The sequence below is a fragment of the Epargyreus clarus genome, unplaced genomic scaffold (genome assembly GCF_041222505.1).
Source record: "Epargyreus clarus isolate Ecla_fem2 unplaced genomic scaffold, WU_Ecla_fem_2.2 ptg000015l, whole genome shotgun sequence".
In the NCBI taxonomy this organism is placed as follows: Eukaryota; Metazoa; Arthropoda; class Insecta; order Lepidoptera; family Hesperiidae; genus Epargyreus; species Epargyreus clarus.
Genome location: NW_027332223.1, coordinates 10,837,901 through 10,862,483, shown reverse-complemented (window position 1 = coordinate 10,862,483; position 24,583 = coordinate 10,837,901). Strand labels below are relative to the sequence as shown.

The following is a 24,583-nucleotide window of genomic DNA, read 5'->3' as shown; positions in this document are numbered from 1 at the left end:
TGCAAAATGAATAAACTGTTTTTTATGCATAGGTCAATTCGGCAATATTTAACTGATCATAACTTATTATGTTAATATTCTTTTTTTTCTTTTTTTATAATATAGCAGACGGGCATACAGTCCGCCCATGGACATCTGTAATCAACCCCAGATAGGATTAGATATTCCCACCTAAGGTCGGCCACAGATGCGCCGCTACCCCTGAGGACTAAGCTGGAACGCCTCGGAAAAGTCTGTCTCCTACCACACCCTCCAATCCGGAACACAGAATCACCTAACACTGCTGTTATTAGGTAGAAATAGGTGTGGCGGTGATGCCTCCGGAGTCGAACTACAAAGGGTTCTACCACCTTCCTATCTTCACCTATCTTTATAATATTATAATAGATTATAATGCATTTTGTGTGTTTCAAATGATAGTGTTTGTTGTAGAAGTTGATAAGTACCTAACGAAGTAGATGATCAATGCAATATTTTAAAATAATTTACCTAAAATTATTGTTTGTTACAGTAAATACAAATGTTAATGCGATTTTAGAGATACTATATCTGTTTCCTATAATCTTGCACCACATTTTTCGTATTTTCGCATCTTTTGCAAAAAAAAAAAAACACTATATAATGTATTTATAGTACTGGTTTTGCACAATAACTCTAGGAAATATTTATAAAGTGGTTATTTAGCCTTTCCCATGATGTAAATAGCGATGAAACCTGAAAACGTTTAATAATACCTGTATGTGCATACAGTTATAATCAATATTAATACAAATCACGCTACGTGACGTCATTCAAAGAGCGCGTAAAATGGCGGCGTTCAAATGTGTCAAATTTTATTCATACTTTAAATAATTTTTAAAAAAATATTTCAAACACTAATAAAATTGTTTATATTTTTTACTATGTTAAAACGATGTGATAAGTGGTTTAAAATAATAAAATAAAAATGTGCATATTCCCTATTTTCTCCTTATTCCTAACTTCCTATATAGATTACTATACTCTTTGCGCCTACCCTCTATATTTTTCTTCTTAAAATGAATCATATCAGTCAGCCCTAACAATAATTTCAAGTGGTGCGACATTTCATTGCGGCGCCTCAAAAACACTAAATTAAAAATAAAATATAATTGTTTTATAGATTATATAATCAAAATTTGGAAGTTAATTTTAATGAAATTCTAAACTGTAGTATCAAAATATAAACTTTATATATATGTCACAGCCAAGAAGCTTAATTTGTCTTTTAATTAACAGCCTAGGCACTTTATTATACGGTGACGCGTGTTTTTGACGCCCTTCGTATGACGATGCCCGGTGCTGTTGCACTGTTTGCAGCGCCTTAGGGCCGCCTGTCGGTTTCAGACTTATTTACAGAAACACTAAAATAATTGCTTAGAAATAGACAAAAGTTCACATGTCGGTTTAGCGGCTTTTAAGTTAAGGTCATGTAGAAATAATCATTACTGTATTTTTAAACCGGGAAATCATAAAATATTTGAGATTGTGTGTACTTATTAATCGATTCCGTATGTTTTCAAAACTGGGGTATAAATCATAGATATGAAGATTGATTATTAATCAATATGTTATATTGCAGTAGTTGGTCGTTACGTAGACACACCGATCATAATTTATTTCGTTCATTCCAAGTTTCAACCTAATTGGGTTAACTGGCAACATTTATATTGACATCACAGCTGTTCGTTTTGCCTGACTGTCTGTGGTTTGTCTGTCCGTACTGTATTGCTGTAAAATAAAATTGTAATAATCAGAAAGTGAGTGGAATCCTATTTATCGTAAGATTATGGAAATAGTAGAATAGCGTATAAAAAATAACTAGCAATCAGTGACATATCGGCAGGTTGGCCAACGTTTTATAAATTCGTCAAATTTAGTTTTTGTTCTTCTTGCATTCTAGTGAATATCAAGTGCAAGTACAATAGCAGTCTTGTAATACTGTTTTTGTTTTTATATTGCGTCCTCATTCCAGGTACAATCTTATGTAGACGGGGTTGCTCGGATCATCTGTGTAAAATTATCGAAATACTATGCCTCTTTTTGGTAAGTCTCAGAAGAGCCCAGCGGAGCTTGTTAGATCGTTGAAAGATGCAGTCACGGCGTTAGAAAGGGGCGATAAAAAGGCTGAAAAGGCCCAGGAGGACGTGAGCAAGAACTTGGTGAGTGATGTTTGAACATGTTACTTGGCCATGTGTTGACAATTATTGTAATGTCATGCTGTTTGTAACAGGTGTTGATTAAAAATATGCTCTACGGAACGTCTGATGCGGAGCCACAGACTGATATCATAGTCGCCCAACTAGCACAAGAATTGTACAACACCAACTTACTACTGCTTCTTATCCAGGTATACACATGTTGCATGCTTACTTTTGATATTTTTAGAACTATTTCATTTTTAGTAAATAAGACTAGTTTTGATTTCATTTATTTTGGTTTTTGTTTCTGATATAGAATTTAAATCGCATCGATTTTGAAGGAAAAAAAGATGTGGCTCAAGTGTTCAATAATGTGTTGAGGCGTCAAATTGGCACCAGGTCCCCAACAGTTGAGTACATATGTACCAAGCCGGAGATATTGTTCACCTTGATGTCTGGGTAAATATAGACTTATTAACTATATGATGCCTCTATACAAGTGATTTGTCACAAATCTGTCTATTTTTATATTCCCATTGATATTATGTCACTTGACAAATTTTTGTGACACCTACATTATCATAAATACACAATTGTCATGTTTGTATATTAAGAATATTTTATGAATGTGTGAATAAAAAATTTTCAGCTATGAACATCAGGAAATAGCATCAAACTGTGGTACCATGTTGAGGGAATGTGCCAGATATGAGGCTTTAGCAAAGATAATGTTATATTCAGATGATTTTTACAATTTCTTCCGTTATGTAGAAGTTTCTACTTTTGATATTGCCTCGGATGCCTTCTCTACTTTTAAGGTACTTTTGTCCTGTATTAATTGGTAAAAATACGTTAATTTATAATGAATACAATGATTTATTTATTTATTAAATTAAATGGATTACCCACATAAGAAACAGTGTTTACATGAATAATTTTTTAATAAGCTCAAAGGGTACATTCCAACTGTTCTTAGTATTATGAGTTATCACATCATACATTATTAGGTACATATTACACATTTTTAAAATATCACTTTAAGTACAAAAAATTAAATGTCTTTAAATGTGTTATTTTGGTTGTTTGTTTGCTTTGTTTTCTTAAAGTATCCTTCCGCAGTTACGTTAATACAGTTTTATGCATCAATGTTTATTTGTAAATCACATTTCAGGAGTTATTAACAAGACACAAAATAGTTTGTGCCGAGTTCTTAGAAGCAAACTATGATAAGGTGTTTAGTCATTATCAACGATTATTGAATTCAGAAAATTATGTAACTCGACGGCAAAGCCTCAAGTTACTTGGGGAGCTGCTGTTGGATCGGCATAACTTCTCTATCATGACTCGATACATCACCAACCCCGACAACCTGAAGCTTATGATGAACATGCTTAAAGAGAAATCACGTAATATACAGTTTGAAGCTTTCCATGTTTTTAAGGTATGTGAAGAAAATATTTATATGTATATAAATTAGCAAAGACACAGTTCAGTACCTTTTTCTTATTTGTTTTGTTAATTTTTTCTGGTTTTATAAATAACTATAGTTATAACTAGCTATAACTATTTATAACTATTATAAAACAATAGTATAAGTTTGCATGCTACCAATAAAAAAATTGAAACATGCAAATTTATGTTTTCCTCAAGTTTTCAATAATGACTGGTTGAATTTGGATACTGGATTATAAAGTTGGAACACTAATTGTTATAAAGTTATGAGACTTTATATCAACATTTTATATAAGAGTGTATGTAAAATTGCTTCTAATAAAATGTTGATCTTAATTATATGTGCAAATAGCATGAACAACCTAATGGTTGATAAACTGATAAAACCATAACTGGTTTAAGTGCATTAACTTGTCAACATAAAGTAGTTAAATGAAGTTATTAACACTAATTTAAAATCTAATCAGAATCAATAATCACTGGCTTACCACTTACCAACTTATACACAATATTATGTATGTGTCATAGATTTTGATTTGTTCAAAACATTTGTCTTAATTACTGTTCCAAATGAGCCTTCTTTCAAATGACCTGGCTTCCTATTTAGGACTGCTGTAAGGAAGGAATAATTCTGTAGGACTACTACTGCTCAAACTCTGCCCTGATTAATGTGATATTAAGAGAAAAATAACTCATTTGAACCTCATACCTCAAGTGGTATCATATGTTATATAAGCAGTGGTGGTATTAGCATCGTATTATAAAACATGTTTCTATATAATATCTACTTCTGAGTATGCTGTTGCAGAAACATGTGCGGGAAAATAAAGTTATGGGACATTGAGGAAAACATTATAAAATACTCTTTGCCTATTATTTTAATATCCGTTGGAACTGGTATTAAATAAAAAAATGTCATATTTTCCTTTAAATGTGTAATCAGTGTCATTTGGTTTTCAGGTATTTGTAGCGAACCCGAATAAACCAAAACCAATTTTGGACATTCTTCTAAGGAATCAAGACAAATTGGTAGATTTTCTTACAAAGTTTCATACCGACCGCTCGGAAGACGAGCAGTTCAATGACGAAAAGGCTTACCTTATAAAGCAAATCAAAGAGCTCAAGCCTTTAGAACACTAACGTTTATTGCATTTTATAAATCGCCACTTCCTCCACAGAAAGAAGTTAGATATAGATGCTATTATATTTAAAGCGCTTCTAAGTCACCGGAGGGTGTTGTGCAGTGATTACACTAGGCTCTGTAATAAACGTTGGAATTCTAATGGATTTTACATTCGGTCTGTGATGAGTCAGGAAAGAAAGTATATTTGTGCTACGAGCAAATTAACATTTTTAATAAAGATTTGTAGGATTAGAGTTATTTTAATGGTTTCACTTTCATCTCTTGTAAGTTGACCAACCATTTTAGTTCTTATGACATGTTTAGTGACAGTTCCTAAGTCACAATGGAAATACCATATTATATCACATTTAGTTTATGCATTGTCGGTTAATTGGATTATGAAGATAATCGTTTAAAAGCAGGTAATGAAAGATCTACTGCAGAAATTTGTACATATGACATTTTCTCATTTTTTATGTTTCTTTTATATTTTTTTTCTTAGTGTCAGAATTATAGGTTGTTAACCATGAAGGCATGTATGTAGGTACAGCCACAATTCGGTGTTTATTACATAATATTTTATTGTTGTTTATGTAACCTTTTTCACTAAAACTGTAATTTGTTTTATTTGCAATAATGCTTAGTAGAAATTCCGAAATGTTTTATTGTGTAATTTGTTTTACAAATGTTTTGTAATGTTCATGTATCCTGTTGCTTATAAACATTCTTGAGGCACTTTTAAAAAATATATTGATTTATATTTTATCAATATCATTTAATGCAATTACATTTTTATGGAAACTGAATAAATTAAGCTATTTATACGATTATTTTATTTTATTGCATCATAGGATAAGGATAGATATATAGTAATTACTAGGCAGGGTCAATAAAAGGATTTTTTAAGTAAATAAAATACAGGATTCTAGTATCACATTTATTAAACACAAGCATCTATGTAATCCACTGTACACTTTCTTATTCCCTAATCTGTACATTGTTGACGAAAGTAATATTTGTCGGGACTACCTGAAGTATCGAAAAAAGACCGTAGTAGTAGACGAAGTATTTATTTACATATAAAAAGACAGTGAACTAGATATACTTCAGATACAAGTAATGTTATATATTTGGTAAAGGGAAATGTAGGAGTTTCACTCGAACATTTGTGATCATGAGGAAGTGTTCCATTTAAACAAAATAAATTAATTAGTTGCATATTAAAATTGAGCACTGTATAATGACTGTATATTCCAGTAAATTAGTTAACCACAATCCATTATAATTAACAAAATTGTTATTTACTTAATTGACGATTGGTAAATTATAGCCCAAAATTATAACATTCAAATTTGTATACTATATTCATAAGTAAAATACTCAATGTTATCGAGTGAAACTACTATATACTCCTAAAATTATTGTTATCTATTTACATATCATTTTTATTTCGTAATTAAGTATGTTATTGGCTTTAATGCGAATATAGTATAATAATTTAAAAGGTCTTAATTTTTATTATATTGCATAAGTGTGATAAAGCTAAAAACCTTTAACTACGAATATGGAATTTTACTTAGATGCCAGATTTTTAAGGGATTGGAAGGCTACCGAAATTATTGATACCATATTTAATATTTTATACTGATATAGTTATGAAGTGAAGGAAAAAACAAGCAGTGAATATCATAATAAGCAATTCTAAGGTTACAAGTTTTCTACTTTTTATTTACTATGTAATTAATAAAAATTCTGGGAAGATTACTTAATCAATTTATATTTAAGAGTTACAGGCTAAGACCAGAATATTATTTCTACGTCCATTTGCTTTTTAAAGAAAATGTATTATAATTAAACAACAATATCATTAGGGTTAGAAGTACTTTTTCGTTACAATTTAAATTTCTATTTAACATTTATATCATTTTGTTTAAGGAATAAATGAACGTAGAATTAATGATGCTATCGGATCTTGTACTTATACCAGATATTCTACACTTTAAATAAAACAATATGCTATTGATAGTCTTTCGGGTGCAGTGACATTAGATGGATAATGGCGTTATTCTATTTTTAGTCAGCTGATCAGCTTTTCCAACAAAATGAGTTTCCATTCGATCGATCTCCCATCACAGACTGTCGTAGTATTGGTAAGGGGAGAACCACCAAGAGTCAATTTATTTGGGTTAGTGGACATATTTTTTTTTCTATTTAAGTTCCCAACAATACCTTACTTTACTGACTTCAAAAAAGGAGGAGTTTCTCAATAACACTATTATTTCTTGTATATTTAGTGATTATAGCATGCGTACTTAAATATAATGACAACATTGACAATATACCACACAAATCCAAGGAATTCTGTCTACTTCAAGTCACTGCATCCATCAAAAACTCCGCGCTTCAGACGATAATAATTTTAATATTATAATAATATGAATAAGCATAAATAGGTATTAAATCTACTACTAATAGTTCCTATAGCAATAGTTCGTCCTTAATAACTCGAATCGTTACTTAAATAAGCCCTGTACACTGTTAATTGAGATTCAGTACACAGAGCAAATAAAGAACAATATACGGCAAATATGATATGATGTTAAATATAATATTTTTATCATAGGCAGTGTACGTTTGTGTATAAATATTATAATTATAATCAGTCGAGGGAGGTTTTTGCCCTCAGAATATTACTTTGGCTTCCAAATAGGCCACAATATAAATAGAATAGAATAATGTTATCATAAATCATAGATAAATAATAAATCATGATTGGATCTAATCTAGTCTAACCTACTTAACCACATCGAATTTAATTTGACGATTCTGGTTTGTTATCAGTCAATAAATATAAAACACTAAATATATACACCTTAACTCATGGAAGAACAATAAAAAAGATTAAAGACTACATTCTCGGTTCTATCTGAACTTGCATGCTAGCCGATGTTAATAATTTCACCTTTTATAGTTGGTAGATATTATTATATCATACTATAAAAGCAAATACGTCAATTACTTACCATATTTTGGAATTATGCTGTCATTTGTCACTATCGCCTCAGTACTTTAGAATTTTTATTTATATATTTATATTTAAATTGAAAATATATTTCAATAATATATTTAAACTGAAAATTAATTGATTCAACTGTTCTTTTAACCAACTTTTGGTATGCTAAGTATCCCAAGTTTAGAGTACTAAGGCGACATAACCAGGTGAAGGTAACACACGTGACGTAGGTTTTGTGCAAGATTTTTATTAGAACCCAATACGATAGAACAAACAAGTACGAGACCTATCACTTACACATACTAAGACTATGATGAGCATCAAGGCAGTGTGTTGGATACGTTGCTTTCGTCAACTATACCTACCAACTGCATGGACGCGTAATTATTATAGGTAATATCTACTACATAAGGACAGATTATAGGAATAGGGTAAGTAAAGGGCTTTCTTAGATCGATCGGGGCATCAACACATCAATATTTTATTATAAGAGTGTTTAGTGCTGCTGTTTACTGGTCTTCTATCTGAGGGTATATAGGATTTTAATCCTATTAGGATTCGATTACATATGTCCATGGGCTGTGGAGGTAATTGTAGTATAGATGGCCTGCATACTTATAGGGGCCAAATGAAGTTATGTTCATGATTTTGGATACACCTTCTTCCTATTTGGAAAATATTTTGTCGACTTTTTTTTATATTTACCCTTTTCCTATAACCAGTTTACAGAAATATTATTAAGTTACAAGACTTTAAATTACTGTTAAAATAAGGAGATCAGTAATATTGGATTATAATTTTAATAAACGATATAAAATCGTAACGCATTTACAGCCAATGTGTATTATCACAAAAGTAGGCAGTATTCCAATTTTCTTATGTATGTACAGATTAGGATTATCTCACTAATTAATGTTATAAATCGCCCATATCGTCATAAATGTCCGTTTTCCGCCTTAATTAAGATTGTGTCTTCATTCTAGTGCGTCCTCATTATACTTGACAAAACTCGGCATTAATAGCCGATGCATTATTTCATTTTCTCAAATGCCGATCAGTTCGTCCTACATACTTATTCAGTAACAAATCGATTAGAAAATTGCACGAATCTACAATTAAATACGTATATAAGCTCTTATTCAATAAGTCCGAACACTAATAAATTTACATATGCCGCAATATTTCGCATATTACGTTGTATTTTCTACCGGGATCGCTGTTTTCCATCGTGTACCATTCCAAGGACAAGCTAGGAGAGAAGAGCGAATAAGGGAGTGAATCGTCCAGAATTCCTTGGAAGGGACAGGGGGTGGGCATCACCTAGAACCCCCGTTCATTTTACACCTATGATAATCCAAGTCTCTTACGATTTCGAGGGGGGTCGAACTCCCGTTTGTACCCCCTACGACCATGATTGTCCACTTAACTGAAAGTGATAAGTTTTACCGTGTTGGTCGGTCGCTTAGGATCCCCCTACCTTCGAAACATCCTACTCTCCCACGGCCATGCTTTTCCACTTAACTCATGATGATGAGTTGTCTCGTGTTAGTTGGTCCTTAGGATTTCAAGAGAGGCCGCCACTTTCCCTACGGCCGTGCCTGTCCACATAACTCATAACGACGAGTTGTCCCGTGTTTGTCGGTCACTTAGGATTTTGAACCCCTCTACTCCACCACGATCATGCCTGGATTTCGAGGGGGGGGAACAAATCCTCTACAGTCACTATGGCCATGCTTGTCCACTTAACTCATAATGACAAGTAGTCCCTTGTTGTTGGACTATCGCTTAGGATTTCGAGGGCAACCCCCTACCACCTATGGCCATGCTTATCCACTTAACTCATGATGACGAGTTGTGCGGTGTTGTTGGTCGCTTAGGATATGGAAACCCCTTACTCCCCCACACCCATGCTTCACTTAAGAGTTCGAGGAGGGGACGACGACGACGACGACGGATGACGAACCCCCTACTCCTTTACGGCCATGCTTGTCCAATCAACTCGTAATGACGAGTTGTCCCTTGTTGTTGGACTATCGCTTAGGATTTCGAGGGCGACCCCCTACCCCCTATGGCCATGTACAGACACTTAACTCATGATGACGAGTTGTCCGGTGTTGTTGGACTATCGCTTGGGATTTCGAGGGCGACCCCCTACCCCCTATGGCCTTTTTTATCCACTTAACTCATAATAACGAGTTGTCCCGTATTGTTGGCGTACACGAAACCCTGTCCGGGCTGCGGCGCCCAGCGCAGGCAGTTGAGGCTGCGGAAGCCGTGCTCCCAGTTCTGCTCGAGCTCCTTCACTGGTGTCAAGCCGGTGCGGTTCGACGACTCTGAAACATTTGTTAAAATTGTGTGCATTTTTATCTTAAAAATGTCAGGAAACATAGACGGAAATGGTGCATATGAAATCCAAAAATATATTTGAAAAATATAAAATTGATTTGCAGGTTATTATTGCTTGTTCTCGGCTCTTATCATTTTGCAGTTAATGGCAAATTCTTTTGAAATTTACTTGGATTAAGGCGTAACTAACTCTGCTTTACTGTCATACTTATACTGTCGAGCTGGTAAAGCATTGCGAACACGATTCTTGCTTGTGATTAGGTGTGGAGTTGAACTGGCGGACGCCCATTCTTACCGCCAGGTGGCGCGCGATCCGACACCGCACTCGTTAAACATAAATTATCCTTGGAGTTTGGACGTAGCATAGCATAAGCGTAGAGAATGCACAACAGATAACGACGGTTATTCTTAATGTGCAATGAAAACGAATTGTTTAGGTCAGGGTTTGTCATTACCATTGCTTCCCATTAAAATTCAGGAACAAAATTCAGTCTCGATAAATTGTCTGACATCACTCTCCCGTCTTAAAATTTGTGAATATAAATACTACATCTGGTGCCTGTAAATACTTTCCTCGAATTGCCAAACCTCACGGCACGGTAGCGCGCGGTCAACGACACCGCGCTCTGTATGTGATATGGCTGACAGCGGTTGCCTCGGTGTCCATCAGCATTGTGTTGGTATATCACCACCGCCACTTATTTCTGCCTCATAACAGCAGTGTTAAGCGCTGCTGTATTTCGGTTTGAAGGGTGTGGTAAGGTAGACATACTTTTCCGAGGCGTTTCAGCTTAGTCCCCAGGGGCAGCGGCGCATCCGTTGCCGACCTCTGGTAGGAATAACTAATCCTATCTGGGGTTGATTACAGATATCCTTGGGCGGCACTAGCCACTTAATATCAGGTGGACTGCATGCTCGTCTGTTACGTCTATATTATAAAAAAAAAGTGTAGCTGTCTTCACCCACCTGCGCCGTCCAGCCGGTAGAGCAGCGCGAACACGTTCCTGGCGTGCGGCGCGTTGGGCGCGGAGCTGAAGCGGCGGCTGCCGAGCCCCACGGCCAGGTGCCGCGCGGTGGGCGACAGCGCCACCGACACCGCGCTCTGCTCCAGCGCCGCCGTGTGCAGGCACTGGCCCAGCCGCGGCCACTCCAGCGAGTACACGCCTGACACACAGTTTATAATTCAATTAAATTGTAGTTTTAAAATTGAAGCGTGAGTTTGAAACTCACACAAGGCGGGTTTCATACCAACAAATTACCGTTAGTTTTTCTTTGCATTTGTTATCATAGCAACCATAGAAGTTAATGCATTGTAAATTGTCTACTTTTTACGGTTTAATAAATAGAGCGAAAAATGGCGAAAATTTGTGGTTTCTTGTATGGCGAGCCCCGTTTATTTTCAAGATTTTTTTAAGTATTTGTTGTTATAGCGGCCACCGTCACACCGTACACGTAGTCCGTGAAAATATCAATTATCTATTACAGTTCAGGGAATAGAGCCCAGTGACACACGGACATACAGTGAAGGCTCAGTAATAGGATTCAATTTTTACCCTTTAAGCACGGAACTGTAAAAATTAAAAATTATGCTTATTAAGGAAACACAAATACTAAAAGAAAGAGTAACTAACCATAAACGTACGTAGATCCCAAATCTCACATTTACTTCTCTACTGAACATGACTATCATCACTATTGTGGTGCATAACTTACCTAACCAATGATTATTGTTCCTCAGCCGTGGCACTGGATGTAGAGCTACTAGGATTCTCCCATCCTTCGATATATCAATGCTCGCATCATTGTGAATTCTGCACTTCGCCACCACAACGTTCTTCGTGCCTGGTAACAAGGAAAGACATTTATATTACTTCGAAAAATACATATAATATTTTCCAAGTTAGTATTTTTATTTTTTACGATATTAGAGTAGCAGACGAGCATGAATCCCACCTGATGGTGACTACTGCCACCCTTGGACATCTGTAATCAACTCCAGATAAGATTCGATGCTTACCAGAGTTCGACCACAGATGCGCCGCTACCATGGAGGATAAGCTGGAATGACTTGAAAAAGTATATCCCTTAGCACACCCTTCAAACCAAAACACACAAGCTTTTATATCCAGTATATTGTAGTTATGTATAAATGATAGTCATATTTTCATAGTAAATTCGATGCCACTTCAAAGCTATAGCGTTTATTCACACGACTTGTCAAGAATGCATTCTATGAGCAGCCCAAATATATTAATATTAAAAGATGTGGGATAATGCATAAATAAAACTTACATCTAATTTATTATTGCTTCTTTTTAACATTTTTAAAAATGAGTATTTTAAGGTAAGAGTCATATAAAACAAATGTTAAATTTTAAGGCATTATATTTTTCTGTAAGTAGGTACGTACAGTGAAAACTCGATTAACAGGACCCCAGTTATACGGATTCGCGATTATCCGGAATGCCGGCCGCGATCAATAACCTACTAGCTTAAAGGAGTCTGCCCACTATACCGTACCACATCGCGACCGTGCTATGAATATGTCTCGTAAAACTTATTAGTTGCACTGAAATGTATGAAAGTATACCCATTACATTTTTTCATCACTAATCTACGCCTTGAATACTTGACAACGAGAAGAATATTTTTATTTTACATGTTGACGCTATGATACAATGTAGTGGGCAGATGCCCTTATCCGTCATGACCCGACTGCTACTATCCGATCGCGTCTACATGATCACTATCCAACGTATTTCATTATTGTTTTAGAACGTTACCAATCATTATTCTACTGTATCGTGACACGACTGTACATAAAATGTCCAAGCGTAAGAGAGTTGTATTATCGCTCAAAGATAAAATAAATATTATTGATGCGTTAAAAAAAGGAGAAGCCGGCAGAAACTTAGCTAATAAGTATGGTGTAGGTACTTCAACGATAAGTGATATAAAGAAGAATACCGATTCAATTTTGAAGTACACCGGCAAATTAGATAGTGAGGACGGGAGTAAACAACGAAAAGCGATGAAGAAACCGAAAAATGAATTGTTGGAAGAAGCTTTATATTGTTGGTTTTTACAACAAAGATCTACTGGGCAACCGACATCTGGTCCTATGCTTTGCGAAAAAGCATTGCAATTAAATAAAAATATTGGTGGTGATGATTCGTTTGTGGCAAGCAATGGATGGCTGTACGGATTTAAATCTCGTCATGGAATTCGCGAATTCGATATACGAGGTGAAAAAATATCACCAGATGATGCAGCGAATTCTTTCACGCGTGGTTTTAAGAAAGAATTGCACGAAAATTATTATGACTTGGATTTTGTGTATAACGCTGCCGAAACCGGATTAAACTGGAAATCATTACCGTCAAAATGTTTAGCTTCTCGGCGAGAGGATTGCAGTGCAGGATATAAAACTACTAAAGAACGAGTAACAATATTCATTTGCGCCAACGCTACCGGGACCCATAAAATACCATTGCTCCTCATTGGAAAACCCGAAAACCCCTGATGCTTTTGCAAAAAAGTGTATGTATGAATACCGAAATATTTAATAACTGGTATGATAACGTATTTATAACTGAAGTAAAAAAATATCAAAACGAAATCGGTAAACGAGGAAACGTCCTACTTTTACTTGATAATGCTCCAATCTATCCTTCAACGGAACCGTTAGAGAGAGAAGATGGATTATTTAAAGTAACATTTTTGCCTCCAAATGTGAAATCGATGCTACAACCGATGAATCATGTTAATGAAACATTCAAACTAGTTTATAGAAAACAGTTTTTACGGAAACTGTTCTCCGTTGATGAAGATAACACAGAAGGAGTTTTGGACTTTTTTAAGCAAATGTATTTGAAGGACTGTTGTTACATTGTTGCAGATGCGTGGGATTTGATTGACAGGAAGACTTTATATGAAGCTTGGAACAGAATATTAGAACGGGAAAACCGAAGTGAAATAACCAATACGGATAATTCTATTCTGGAGGATATATATGACCTTATGACAAACGTACAATTATGCCAGGAATGTGATGTTGATGATATGAAAGAGTGGCTCGCTTGTGATAATTATCAAGAATCTCAGGTGATGTCGGATGATGAAATTGTGAAAAACATATTGCAGACAAACGAACAGGAAATTAAAGAGGAAATAGAAGTAAACATTGATGCAGAAAATGATGCAGGACCATCTCATGCGGAAGCATTTCAAGCCCTGGAAACAGCCTTCAAATGGTTCGAAAAACAAGAAGAGAGTGATAATATAAGTTTACTACAATTACAACGAATTTGTGATGTGGCAGCAATGAAGAAAAAAATGTTTCCGTCCAGTTACGATTCCAAAATATTGTAAAGCAAATTAAAGAAAATGAATTACGCTGTGCCACTTTTGTGATTAATATTTGCATAATTAAGTGTTTTATTAATTTAAGAAAATACGTACGTAGGAAAATGTATAGGTAATCTCTTAAGAAACATTGATTGATTTACATTAATTAAACAATACACAATAAAAATATTTAATAATATCATACTTTAACTATTTACCTCTTAGTATGTGTATGATGGCCAGGTATGTAATTTTCTAGAATCAATAATACTTGTGCACAAAAATTGGTTTTCTTCATACCATATCCTTCAAAATTGTAATATCTTCAAATGTCTTACGACAACAATTAATCTGATTAATCGAGTTCATTATGCGAAGGTAAATGTGATTTATAGGTTTTTCTTGTTATGAAGAGTCAAGACGTGGAACAATCTTTCTCACGGTGGGAGCGCTATACTATGACAGTTGGCTTTATAATAAAGGTGCGATTCTTAAATGTACATAAGAGATTATAAAACGTGTTAGCTTTCCATCAAGTATTCTTTCTGGCATTATCGTCGTCAATCTCACTATCTCACGGTTGGACATGGGTCTCCTCTAAGAATGAAAGGGGTTTAGGTCATGGCCCATGATGGCCAAGTGCAGATTGGCAGATTTCACACATTGTTTTCTATCGTTAGGTTTAGTTATAAGAAAATATGTACGTACTATTAGCAATATCAGGTGTGTCGCCGGTAGTGAAGTCCCAGGCCTGGATGCGGTGCGAGGGGGCGGGGAAGGCCTCGGAGATGATGCCGGCGTCCAGCAGGTTCGCGATATTCATGCGACGGTGGCCACCCGGACCACCCTCACCCCCGCCACCCCCCAGACCGTTACCACCGTCCATCTCGCCATCACCGTTACCATCTTCGTCTACCACCATCGCGTTCTAGTGTGCAAATGTTCAAGTTACACTATCAATCGTTTTAGTTTTAGCTTGACCAGATTTTTAATATCTAAATTAGACTATTATATTTTTAAACATATGTGTTGAACAACTATGATTTTTATGACTCAATGTTTGAATTTTATTTTTGATGTGTTTTGATAAAAGTACCTAGTCTAGTCATAATACACATAACATAAATATAAATATATTATTTATAGTACTCTCTTGCAAACTTATACATTTTTTACATAACTATGCGAAAAAGTAGTTATTAAAAAAATAAAAACATTGATTGTTATATATTACCTGAGCTAATATTATGGGTTGTAAATACTCGTGGATTCTCGCCGGCCTCTGTGGATGTGGGCCTTCGACCTCATTGGTTGGCAAGTCATTAACTTGCATCAAGGGCATAGCAACATTATTGAACACGTTGTGAAATTGTGCGTCTTCGGGTGCCGTTCTAGGGAACGGAGCGCGTTCCCGACCGAATATCCGCGAACGAAAATCGTAGGGCGCCATTCCATACGTTGAAAAAGGCGATCGGTTGCCTTGTTCTGGCTCGTTTCGTGATGGTGACCTGTTCTCTTGTGGTTGTGGTTGCGGTTGTGGTTGTGGTTGTGATTGTGGTTGTGGTTGTGGTTCCTCAGGATTGTTCGGGCCAAGCAGAGTAAACATTTCCCGGACAGAGGATGGTGTGTACAGTCTTATCGTGTGAAGACGCCTGAATCTGTGCCTCGCGGCATTTCTCAGTCTCACTGCTTGCATATGCGCCAACCTTATCAAGTTAATTCTCTGTTCAAAAGCATCTATAACGTCCGACACTTGTAATCTTGGAGACGGCTGTCGCTGGTTTTCATTAGCTGCGGAATCATTTGCAGGCGCCGATGTAGATTCAGTTTCGCGAGCAGGTTGCGTTGCCGGCAACACGTATTTAGTAAAAAATGATGCGCTAGGCAATCGCAATGACGGTATTCTGTGAGTTGTGACTGGAGGTAAAACACGTTTTTTAATAAGTGGATGAGCAGTAGGATTGGTTCGGTGCAACGCTTTTAATCTTTTACTTTCTATGTAGAGCTCTCGTCTGTTTCTTGCGGTTACCGAGTTATTCCTATTCGCTGCCGCTATCTGGACAGCTAGGCGATTGCTCCACCTTTGAGCAGCAGGTGATAAGGGCAGTTCATAGTTGTTCGTGCTACCTGTAGATGTGGTTGGTTGAGAAGAAAGAGACGATGTTCTTTGTAAAAACGTATTCTCACTATCTTGTGTCGAACGGTCTACTTTCATTTCATTTGGTAAAGTTTCCTCTGGGTCGTCCACATTAATCGGCCCCATATGATCAATATGCTGTATTCGAACTATGTCTGAATTAACACGTTGACTAGGCGATTGTGAGTCCCTACCAGGCCGAGGGGATTCTCGAGTCGTCATTAGCATCAAACATGTTAATGCTAACGCCTTTTTTAACAAGCGTAGCATATTTATAATCACTTGGCTGAGGCCCCGTTCTTCTAAGCACATCATCATCGAGTTAAACATCACTGACAACACTTGCATAGCACGCATGCGAATCTCGTGCCTTGTTGCTGCAATTTGCACTGCTCTTACGTAGTCCCTGCGAGATCTACCAGAGTATCTTTGCGACGATCGGTGCGATGAACCATTCGATCGCCTTCGGTGCTCATCCTCGGGGCGCCACCTGAAGAGTGCACTTGAAGGTAGCAACCTTCGTCTTAAACCGAGAGAGGGCCTTATAAACGGACGGTGCGGTGATCTGTTTGTTGGACTTCCTCTGTCCTCGTGATCGGAAGATCTGCTGTCATTAGACGGTGAACTCTCGCCTACATCATTTAACCCACTTTGCCTTAATCCTGAAGATCTGGAGCGCTGCTCACTCCTATAACTACTTCTTGGACTTCGTCCAGATGTACGACTAGAGACTTCAGTCAACTCGTTCAATGTTCTACACCTTTCGAGTAACGACCTAGTATAGCTCGGAGTTTCTTGACGGGCATTCTCTCTGTGAATCATGAGTATACGTCTACGTAACATTTCCCACATGACGCGCAATTCTCTCAACGAAATAGTATTGCCATGCAGCCACATGTCAGTCAGTTGCACCGTGTGCTTTTGTAATGCGACCACACCTGCCCTTACTTTCCTATAAACCTCTTCGGAGGGCGTCCCACGACTTCTAGGCCAGACATTTTCTCGGCTGGTAGAAGGTCTATTTGGATTGAAATCGGTATTATACGAAGGCTGTGAATCCGAAGTCCTCCTACTATCGCTTGAAGAGCTGCCTGGATTATTTGTTGTTGAATTAGATTGAGAACGTACATGAAACTGTGGACTATCTGACGACACATTAAGTCCTCCCGTATCCCGTCTTGCGCCTTCACTTCGAGATTCATTATTTAAATCAAAGTCTAACCTATCAGTGGGTTGACCTGACCTATCTGCAGATGTGTTATTAGAATTAGGTGGTTGGCTTGACTGTTCCTCATTTCTAGCATCGTCCTCCCTGAATGTAGAGTTTGGTGTCCTAAATATATTAACTTCGAGAGAATGATCACTGTCCGAATCAGAGCTAGTGGAAGAAAAGTCTCGGCGCAGTGGGTCTGTCGGTTCATCTAAGTCACTATCATCCGAGTTATTCGGGAGGTTTTCATCCCTTCCCACACCTACCAAGGTCGATAAAGAGACGCGTGTTATGAGATCAACTAACCTGGAACCAGAATCCCTAAGAATATCACGAATTAAGTCAAGACTTTCAGTTATAGACTGAGAATCTTCAGGCGCAGTGAGTAAATCGAATGCTGAAAAGTTCGGCGTATCGCCTTGATCGGAATTTATGGTTCGATCTCGATTTGATGAACTATTATTTTCAGTTGGATTAGTCGAGTTGGTTGAATTAGAGGTCCTCTCGTTTTGTGTATTTCTGAACGACATCTGTAACCTTAAAGGTATGAGTCTACGTCGGCGGGGAGACAATTCCACAAAGGAATCCGGTCTGTAAGCGGGAAATATGCTCGTTCGGGATGAAATTGAGGAGGTTCGCTGAATAACTGGGTTACTGAATGACAGTCTGTTAGAGGTACCCCCTCCAGTTGTCGAGGAAAACGGGTTAGGCAAGAGTCTGGACGAGCGTTCGCTTTGGTCAACTGTTCTAAATGTCCTTTCAATTTCGTTCAAGGGTTGGAAAGCTGAAGGCCTGGATCCGAATGTGGAATAGTGTCGATGCATATTGTGATTTCTGAAAACCAACAGATATTTGTATTAATTGCAATGAGAACGTAATATTAGGAGCTAAGTAACTAAAAAGAGTAAAAAAATATTACACAACTTACATATGTGAGTTATTGTCGAAGGACAAAACGTCAAGGTTTAGCAATCGGCTACTATTTCCTTCCGATTCGTTATCATTCTCATCTTGACGGCGAGAAGTACCCGGCGTGGGATTATCTCCTTTTAATTTTAGGGATAAATATAATGGATTAATAGGTTGATTTATACGAGACATCGTTTTTAGAAGTAATACTTCTTTTGGCGCTTATAAGAAAATTATGATAGTGAATTTTTACTACAATGACAACTAAAATTAACCCCATAAAGTTGGTTAGTAAATATCTCAAGTTTAACTGAAAACTCTAGAACCAAAGTTATTTTAAATACTTAATTTATTATTCTGGTATGATACGATACGACACGATGTGATATTATTATATTGTATAGTGTTATACCATATCATACGGATACGATACGTACCAATAATTTTGTAATATTTTATTGTTTTGTAATTGTTTAACTTTTTGGGCGCATAGCGTTATACGTATTGATATAGTCCGCGCCAAACTGCTAGTCCGCTCTGAAGTTGTTGCGAGCAGGTGTAGTCATACAATTTGCTATGGCGACGTGATTCATTTATATATTCATAGCGGACTAGCAGTTTTACGCGGACTATACACGATTACTTAATAAATGAGCCAAACAAGTGTAACTTCTTACATGTGTACGAACACGCTTTCTTGTAGATATAAGCTATTTTTGATAAAATATTACCATTTAAGCAATGATTTTAACTTTTTACCTCCATAGTTTTGCGTGCTCGATGTTTGATTCGACGATTGAGTTCGAGCGGTACGCGTCACGTTATTTTCAGGCGATGGATCCGTTTCCATTGGGTCGGTGCCCCGATCAGTCTAGAATAAAAGGATAAGTTATATTATATAATCAAAATTAGTAATAGACTAATCATAGAGCCTAAGATTGTAAAATAAACGCGAGTATTAAGTTTCATACAAATATTTTTAAAATGTTGAATTCCTTTTTATTTATATGGACTAATTTTGATTTTAGAAGAACTTTAACTTGGGCTTTTCAAAACAAGACAAAAATTAAGAGAGTCAAGTGTACTATTTTCTACTCAGAATAAACTAGTTAGTGTGCAAAAATAAATACTATCACAGAATATTGAGACGCAAAATTGCATAGAAATGCATATAAATACTAAATGCATATAATATAAATACCGTTGACGGAGGCGGTGGCGTAACCGACATCCTGTGACGAAACATGAACAAGCGCTGGTAGCTCCTCACCAAGCTGTCGTACCGCTGCACCAGACTGTGGTAGGAGTTGACGATGACATCTTGCGAGGACCCCGAGGCAGGTCCATCCGGTCCATTAGGGCTGGGACTATCATCTGAATCGTCCCGTCGTCGGAATGCGAACAGCTGGGGACTCCGCATTGGAGGCGCATGCTCCAGCAGTGGCCCGTTAGAACTGCCTGACGTGTTCCATGATGATATTCCTGTTATTAGTTTGTATCCGAGCGCGTCAAATGCGACATATCTGCAATAGGTTCAGTGATTTTGTTTGCAGCTCTCTTTATTAGGTATTACTAGGTATAGTCCGCTCTGAATATAGAAGTGAATCGCGTCGCCATAGCAAATTGTATGACTACACCTGCTCGCAGCAACTTCAGAGCGGACTGGCAGTTTGGAGTGGACTATAATGTAGAATATAAACGACTAAGGTGGATCTACCACTTTATATAAACTAGAAAATATATATTTTCAAAGTGGTAGAATCCTGTGTGGTTCTGACAGCATCACTGCCACAACTTTATCAAATAACAGTAGTGTTAAGTGGTGCTGTGTTCTGGTTTGAAGGGTGGGTAAGGAATTCATACTCTTTGAAGGCGTAGTCTTCCGAGATAGCGGCGCATCAGCGGTCAACTTCAGATAGGAATCTAATCATACCTGGGGTTGATCACAGATGTGCATGGGCGGCAGTAGTCACATATGATCAGGTGCATGCTCATCTGTTACTACTATAATATAAAAGGTAGAATATATATCTATAATAGAATATAAACGACTATGTTTAAACATAGACTTACCTTACTTTTTCATGAAAACTGTTTGTCGACACTTTAGTGAAGGGTGCAGACTTACTCCAGTCCCAAAAGTAAAGTTCATTGTATGTCGCAACAACCAACAGTTGTACCCTGGGGTGAAATGCTATTGAAGCTATAACTGTCTGATTTGGCACATACCATACCTCACTGCCGCCCTGAAATTTTAAATTTAAATTCAGATACAGTCTTACAGTCCATTTGGAAAAAACTATAGCCTAGAAGTAGCAATCTGAATGACATTACAATATTAGAGTAGGCACCTCATTTAAATATGTACGCCTTACAAGACTAGTCTTACAAACAACAGGAAAAAATGTTGCTATTAGGCATAAAAAGCCACAATACTCTGTATGCTTAAAATATGATTACATTTTTTTTATCTTTCTAACCAAAATACTTTTGTTTTAGATTTTTTAGTGATGTAGTTAGGTTAATAACTAATTTTCATTCAGTGATGTAGTTAGTTATTAACCTAACTACATCTCTAACTTCAGGAAATGCGTCATTTATATTTTATCTTTTTTAACTCACACTAGAAATATCCCAGACTCGGACTTGACCACCGAGACATCCGGAGCCTAGTATCTGTGTATGGGATGGGTGGAAGGTAATACACCACGGTGTGCGTGGGTGACCCTGCAACACTCTCACGTGCTTCCCACTCGCCAACTCCGATACATACACATTGTGGTTACCGTGTGTAGACGCCATCTTCGACCTGAAATCATTTGGTTTAGCTAAAGGTCACTGACAATTGTTATCAACGTTTTATATTGTGCATATGTATGTAGATATGACAATGCATGCTGCAAATGATAAGACTTTAACAACAAGTAAAATAGTTGAACGATAGGATTTTTATTTTGAGTTTGTATTTAATTTTATTCATGCATTTTAATCTGAATATTGTTCATATAAATAAGAGAAATATTTATCACATAAATTATATAAAATAACTTGCTATCTTAATAGTCAGAAAGTAAGTATATGTTCAGTTCCACAATCTGTAAAGGTTATTTACAATCAGGTCACTTTCCTGCGATCCTTCCAGATGTCTCTCAGAAAACACTAAAATGTGTTGCATAAATTAGACCTCATTCTTTTTCTAGTCAATAAGCCCGTGTCGCCATTTGGTAGTGTACAAATAGTCCTAGTAGATATCCTGTACATCATTGGGCTTTCTTCATTTTTAAAATGAAGAAAACAAGTGTCGTAGTTATTTATCAGATGATTTAATTTTAAATGATTATTGATTTGAGAGCTTGTAAATGATGATGTTGTATGACAAATCATACAAACAACTAACGACATATATGTACAACATATACGTAAGTATAATATAGGACTAATGTTTGGCAGGTTCAGGGTAGTTTCTTACATATTGGCTTATAAAGAAAAACATTAGTCTGCTTTAAGAATAATGCATTAGATTTGTGGAAAAATTTAGGTATATTAATATTATATTTTATATTAATTCAATACATACTTTTTATTACTGAAAAATATATAAATCTTGTTAAAATTGTTGTACTTAAAATACACAGCTAGTCTTAATAAAGAATGTAGGCTAACCCATCAGGACTGAACACCATAAGAAAAGTTGATCTTGGGGAGCCTGGTAAGTCACAGCACTGAAAATTAAAGAAAATTTTATAACAAGTTATATTTTTATGTACAAAATAATGATACATTATATTCATTTATGTAAGAAGGCATTAGATGTACATAACATTAGAATCAACATACAATATATTACATATATACATATATAACATGTTGATTCTAAACTGTGTCGCAAAGTAAAGGTGTGTCTTCAAAATATAGTTATTAATTATTTTTTTTTCAAATATTGTTCATTAATTAGAAAACAGACTTAAAGCATATTTATTTTATTTTATTAACTTATTAAAAATCATGTTAGGTATTTTCATAGAAAGCCTCAATACATCATTTCATTTCAACTTTATGTATTTTTTTTTCACAATTTAATGTAACATTTAAATCTATAGTGTCTATGTTTACTGCATGTGAAACTTACCCTTATTTTCAGGGATTTTTTAACGAGAATATCTTCAGCCGCATTTTCAAGAACTGTCTTGTTGGTGGCGGAGTTAGGTGGGTCAATGCCTCTCTCCCGCCACTGCCAACTGCGAGCAACGTTGCCCACATTTTCCGGTTCCTCAATGGGATCCTTTATGCAGTTCAGCCAATCACTGTCTATTGTTGGATCCATAACACCTAAAATACTGAGTAGTGTGAACATAATATTCCGACTTTTTATTGTTAAACTGTTGCAACACTGTTTGAAGTATTTAAGTTGGTGTTTCTGGTTCAAAAGTTTCAATTTGAGCCTTCAAGGGCATTTGTTATTAGCTTTGTTTAGAACTGTTGTTCTATATAGAGATGGTTATATTTAGAAAATGAAGTACAGACATTGCCATAATTATATTTTTATACAGTAATGATGCGGTTGTAAATACAAGTAGGTTGCGTTCAGTTAAATTTACATTAATTTGTCAACATCCAAGGGGCTGTAATATCGGGTCTTTAGAAAGTACAACTTGGTCTGTAGCCCCCTCAAAATTATAGCGACCTAACCATCTCAAGTAATTGGTATTTTTAAGATTTCTCATATTTATGGTTCGAAATTAGTACTTTCTTAAGCAGCATATTTACTATTGCTTAGAGAAATAGTGACATAAGTGTACTAATGATTTGTTTTTAGTACCTTTGTTGTTTGGGGTAAGTTAATTTTACATAGTAATAGTGAATTATGTCTAAAGACTATACATGTAATAAAACTTTAGCATACATACTTTGTTGTAAATTTTCTACTATTTTAAGCTTTAATATACAGAACAGTACAACAGTACTTTTCTGTACATTACAACTCAGTTTTATAAATCCTAAGACTGAGTAGATTTATATGATAGTATTGTGAAAATCTGTTTCTTTTGTAATTAATCTAGAACTCAACAATTAAAATTGGTGGTGAATATTTATATTGTATGAAATGTAAATGAAAAATGTAATTTTATTTACCTTGTTAGAGTGCAATAGGCAGAACATAACGAATAGTATATATCTGTAAGCAAAACATTGTTGTAGTTACATTTTACAGTACCTGAAGAAAGATAATTGAAATATTATATACATTTTAACTAAAGTTAACCAACATAAAAAGCAGTTTATTTTGATATTTGGAGATATGATAAATGATTATCATGAATATCACTGGGTACATTACTAAAAGGATACAATGTAACTTAACTAACTCATTTCAGTGGTAAATAACTGTTTCGTTATAGGTATTACTCATGAAATGCTATAGAAACGTAAGAAGTAAGCCATATTGGATAATGTCAACAGGTTATTTTATTGATTAGTGGAAATTAAAATCACATTTACTATTCCTATTTTATCGATCACATATTCAGGAGTAATACATTATCCTTAAAATATTTGTAAACGAGTGAGTTCTGTGTAAAAATAACAAACAACAAAAATGTATACCTGAGTCATTTCGATTTTTGTATGTATGCTTGGAATCACTTAAATATTTCGGAAAAATGTGTATTTCTTCGAATTTAACTGATGATATTTTGTAAAACTAGATATTTTTATAAAAAAGCTTCGAGAAAAACTATTTTACGGCAAACACACAGACACAGCTGCGAAATGTCAAATTTTATTTTCGGTGCGTTCAGTTCAGTGTATAAATTGCGCAGCAAAATAAATAATTTGTGGAGGTTATTATGTATTATTATAGAGATTATACCAAACGTTGCATGGTGTA

At 35.8% G+C, this 24,583-nt stretch overlaps 2 protein-coding genes across 4 annotated transcripts; one reads left to right on the top strand and one right to left on the bottom strand.

Annotated features, from left to right (window-relative positions):
• The first annotated feature begins 1,638 nt into the window (after window positions 1–1,638).
• Window positions 1,639–5,561, top strand: Mo25 (calcium binding protein Mo25). Of its 2 annotated transcripts, none has more exons than XM_073080700.1 (7): window positions 1,639–1,778; window positions 1,994–2,180; window positions 2,252–2,368; window positions 2,476–2,618; window positions 2,809–2,977; window positions 3,331–3,600; window positions 4,572–5,561. In XM_073080700.1, the coding sequence occupies exons 2-7, from the start codon at window positions 2,052–2,054 to the stop codon at window positions 4,749–4,751; spliced, it is 1,008 nt and encodes a 335-aa protein (XP_072936801.1). In that variant the 5' UTR covers window positions 1,639–1,778; window positions 1,994–2,051; the 3' UTR covers window positions 4,752–5,561. The 2 variants fall into 2 exon arrangements, with proteins under 2 accessions (XP_072936801.1, XP_072936802.1); XM_073080701.1 differs by having other exon boundaries at window positions 1,708–1,864.
• A 96-nt stretch (window positions 5,562–5,657) lies between these two features.
• On the bottom strand, window positions 5,658–23,875 carry LOC140748012 (uncharacterized). Of its 2 annotated transcripts, none has more exons than XM_073080694.1 (13): window positions 23,830–23,875; window positions 22,826–23,025; window positions 22,360–22,418; window positions 21,319–21,505; window positions 20,770–20,942; window positions 19,898–20,219; window positions 19,456–19,567; window positions 18,716–18,833; window positions 15,675–18,621; window positions 15,149–15,368; window positions 11,807–11,935; window positions 11,060–11,257; window positions 5,658–10,080 (listed from the first exon to the last, which is right to left on the bottom strand). In XM_073080694.1, exons 2-13 carry the CDS (start codon window positions 23,018–23,020, stop codon window positions 9,926–9,928), a joined length of 4,815 nt encoding a protein of 1,604 aa, XP_072936795.1. In that variant the 5' UTR covers window positions 23,021–23,025; window positions 23,830–23,875; the 3' UTR covers window positions 5,658–9,925. The 2 variants fall into 2 exon arrangements, with proteins under 2 accessions (XP_072936795.1, XP_072936796.1); XM_073080695.1 differs by having other exon boundaries at window positions 22,826–23,033; window positions 23,830–23,869.
• Window positions 23,876–24,583: the final 708 nt, after the last annotated feature.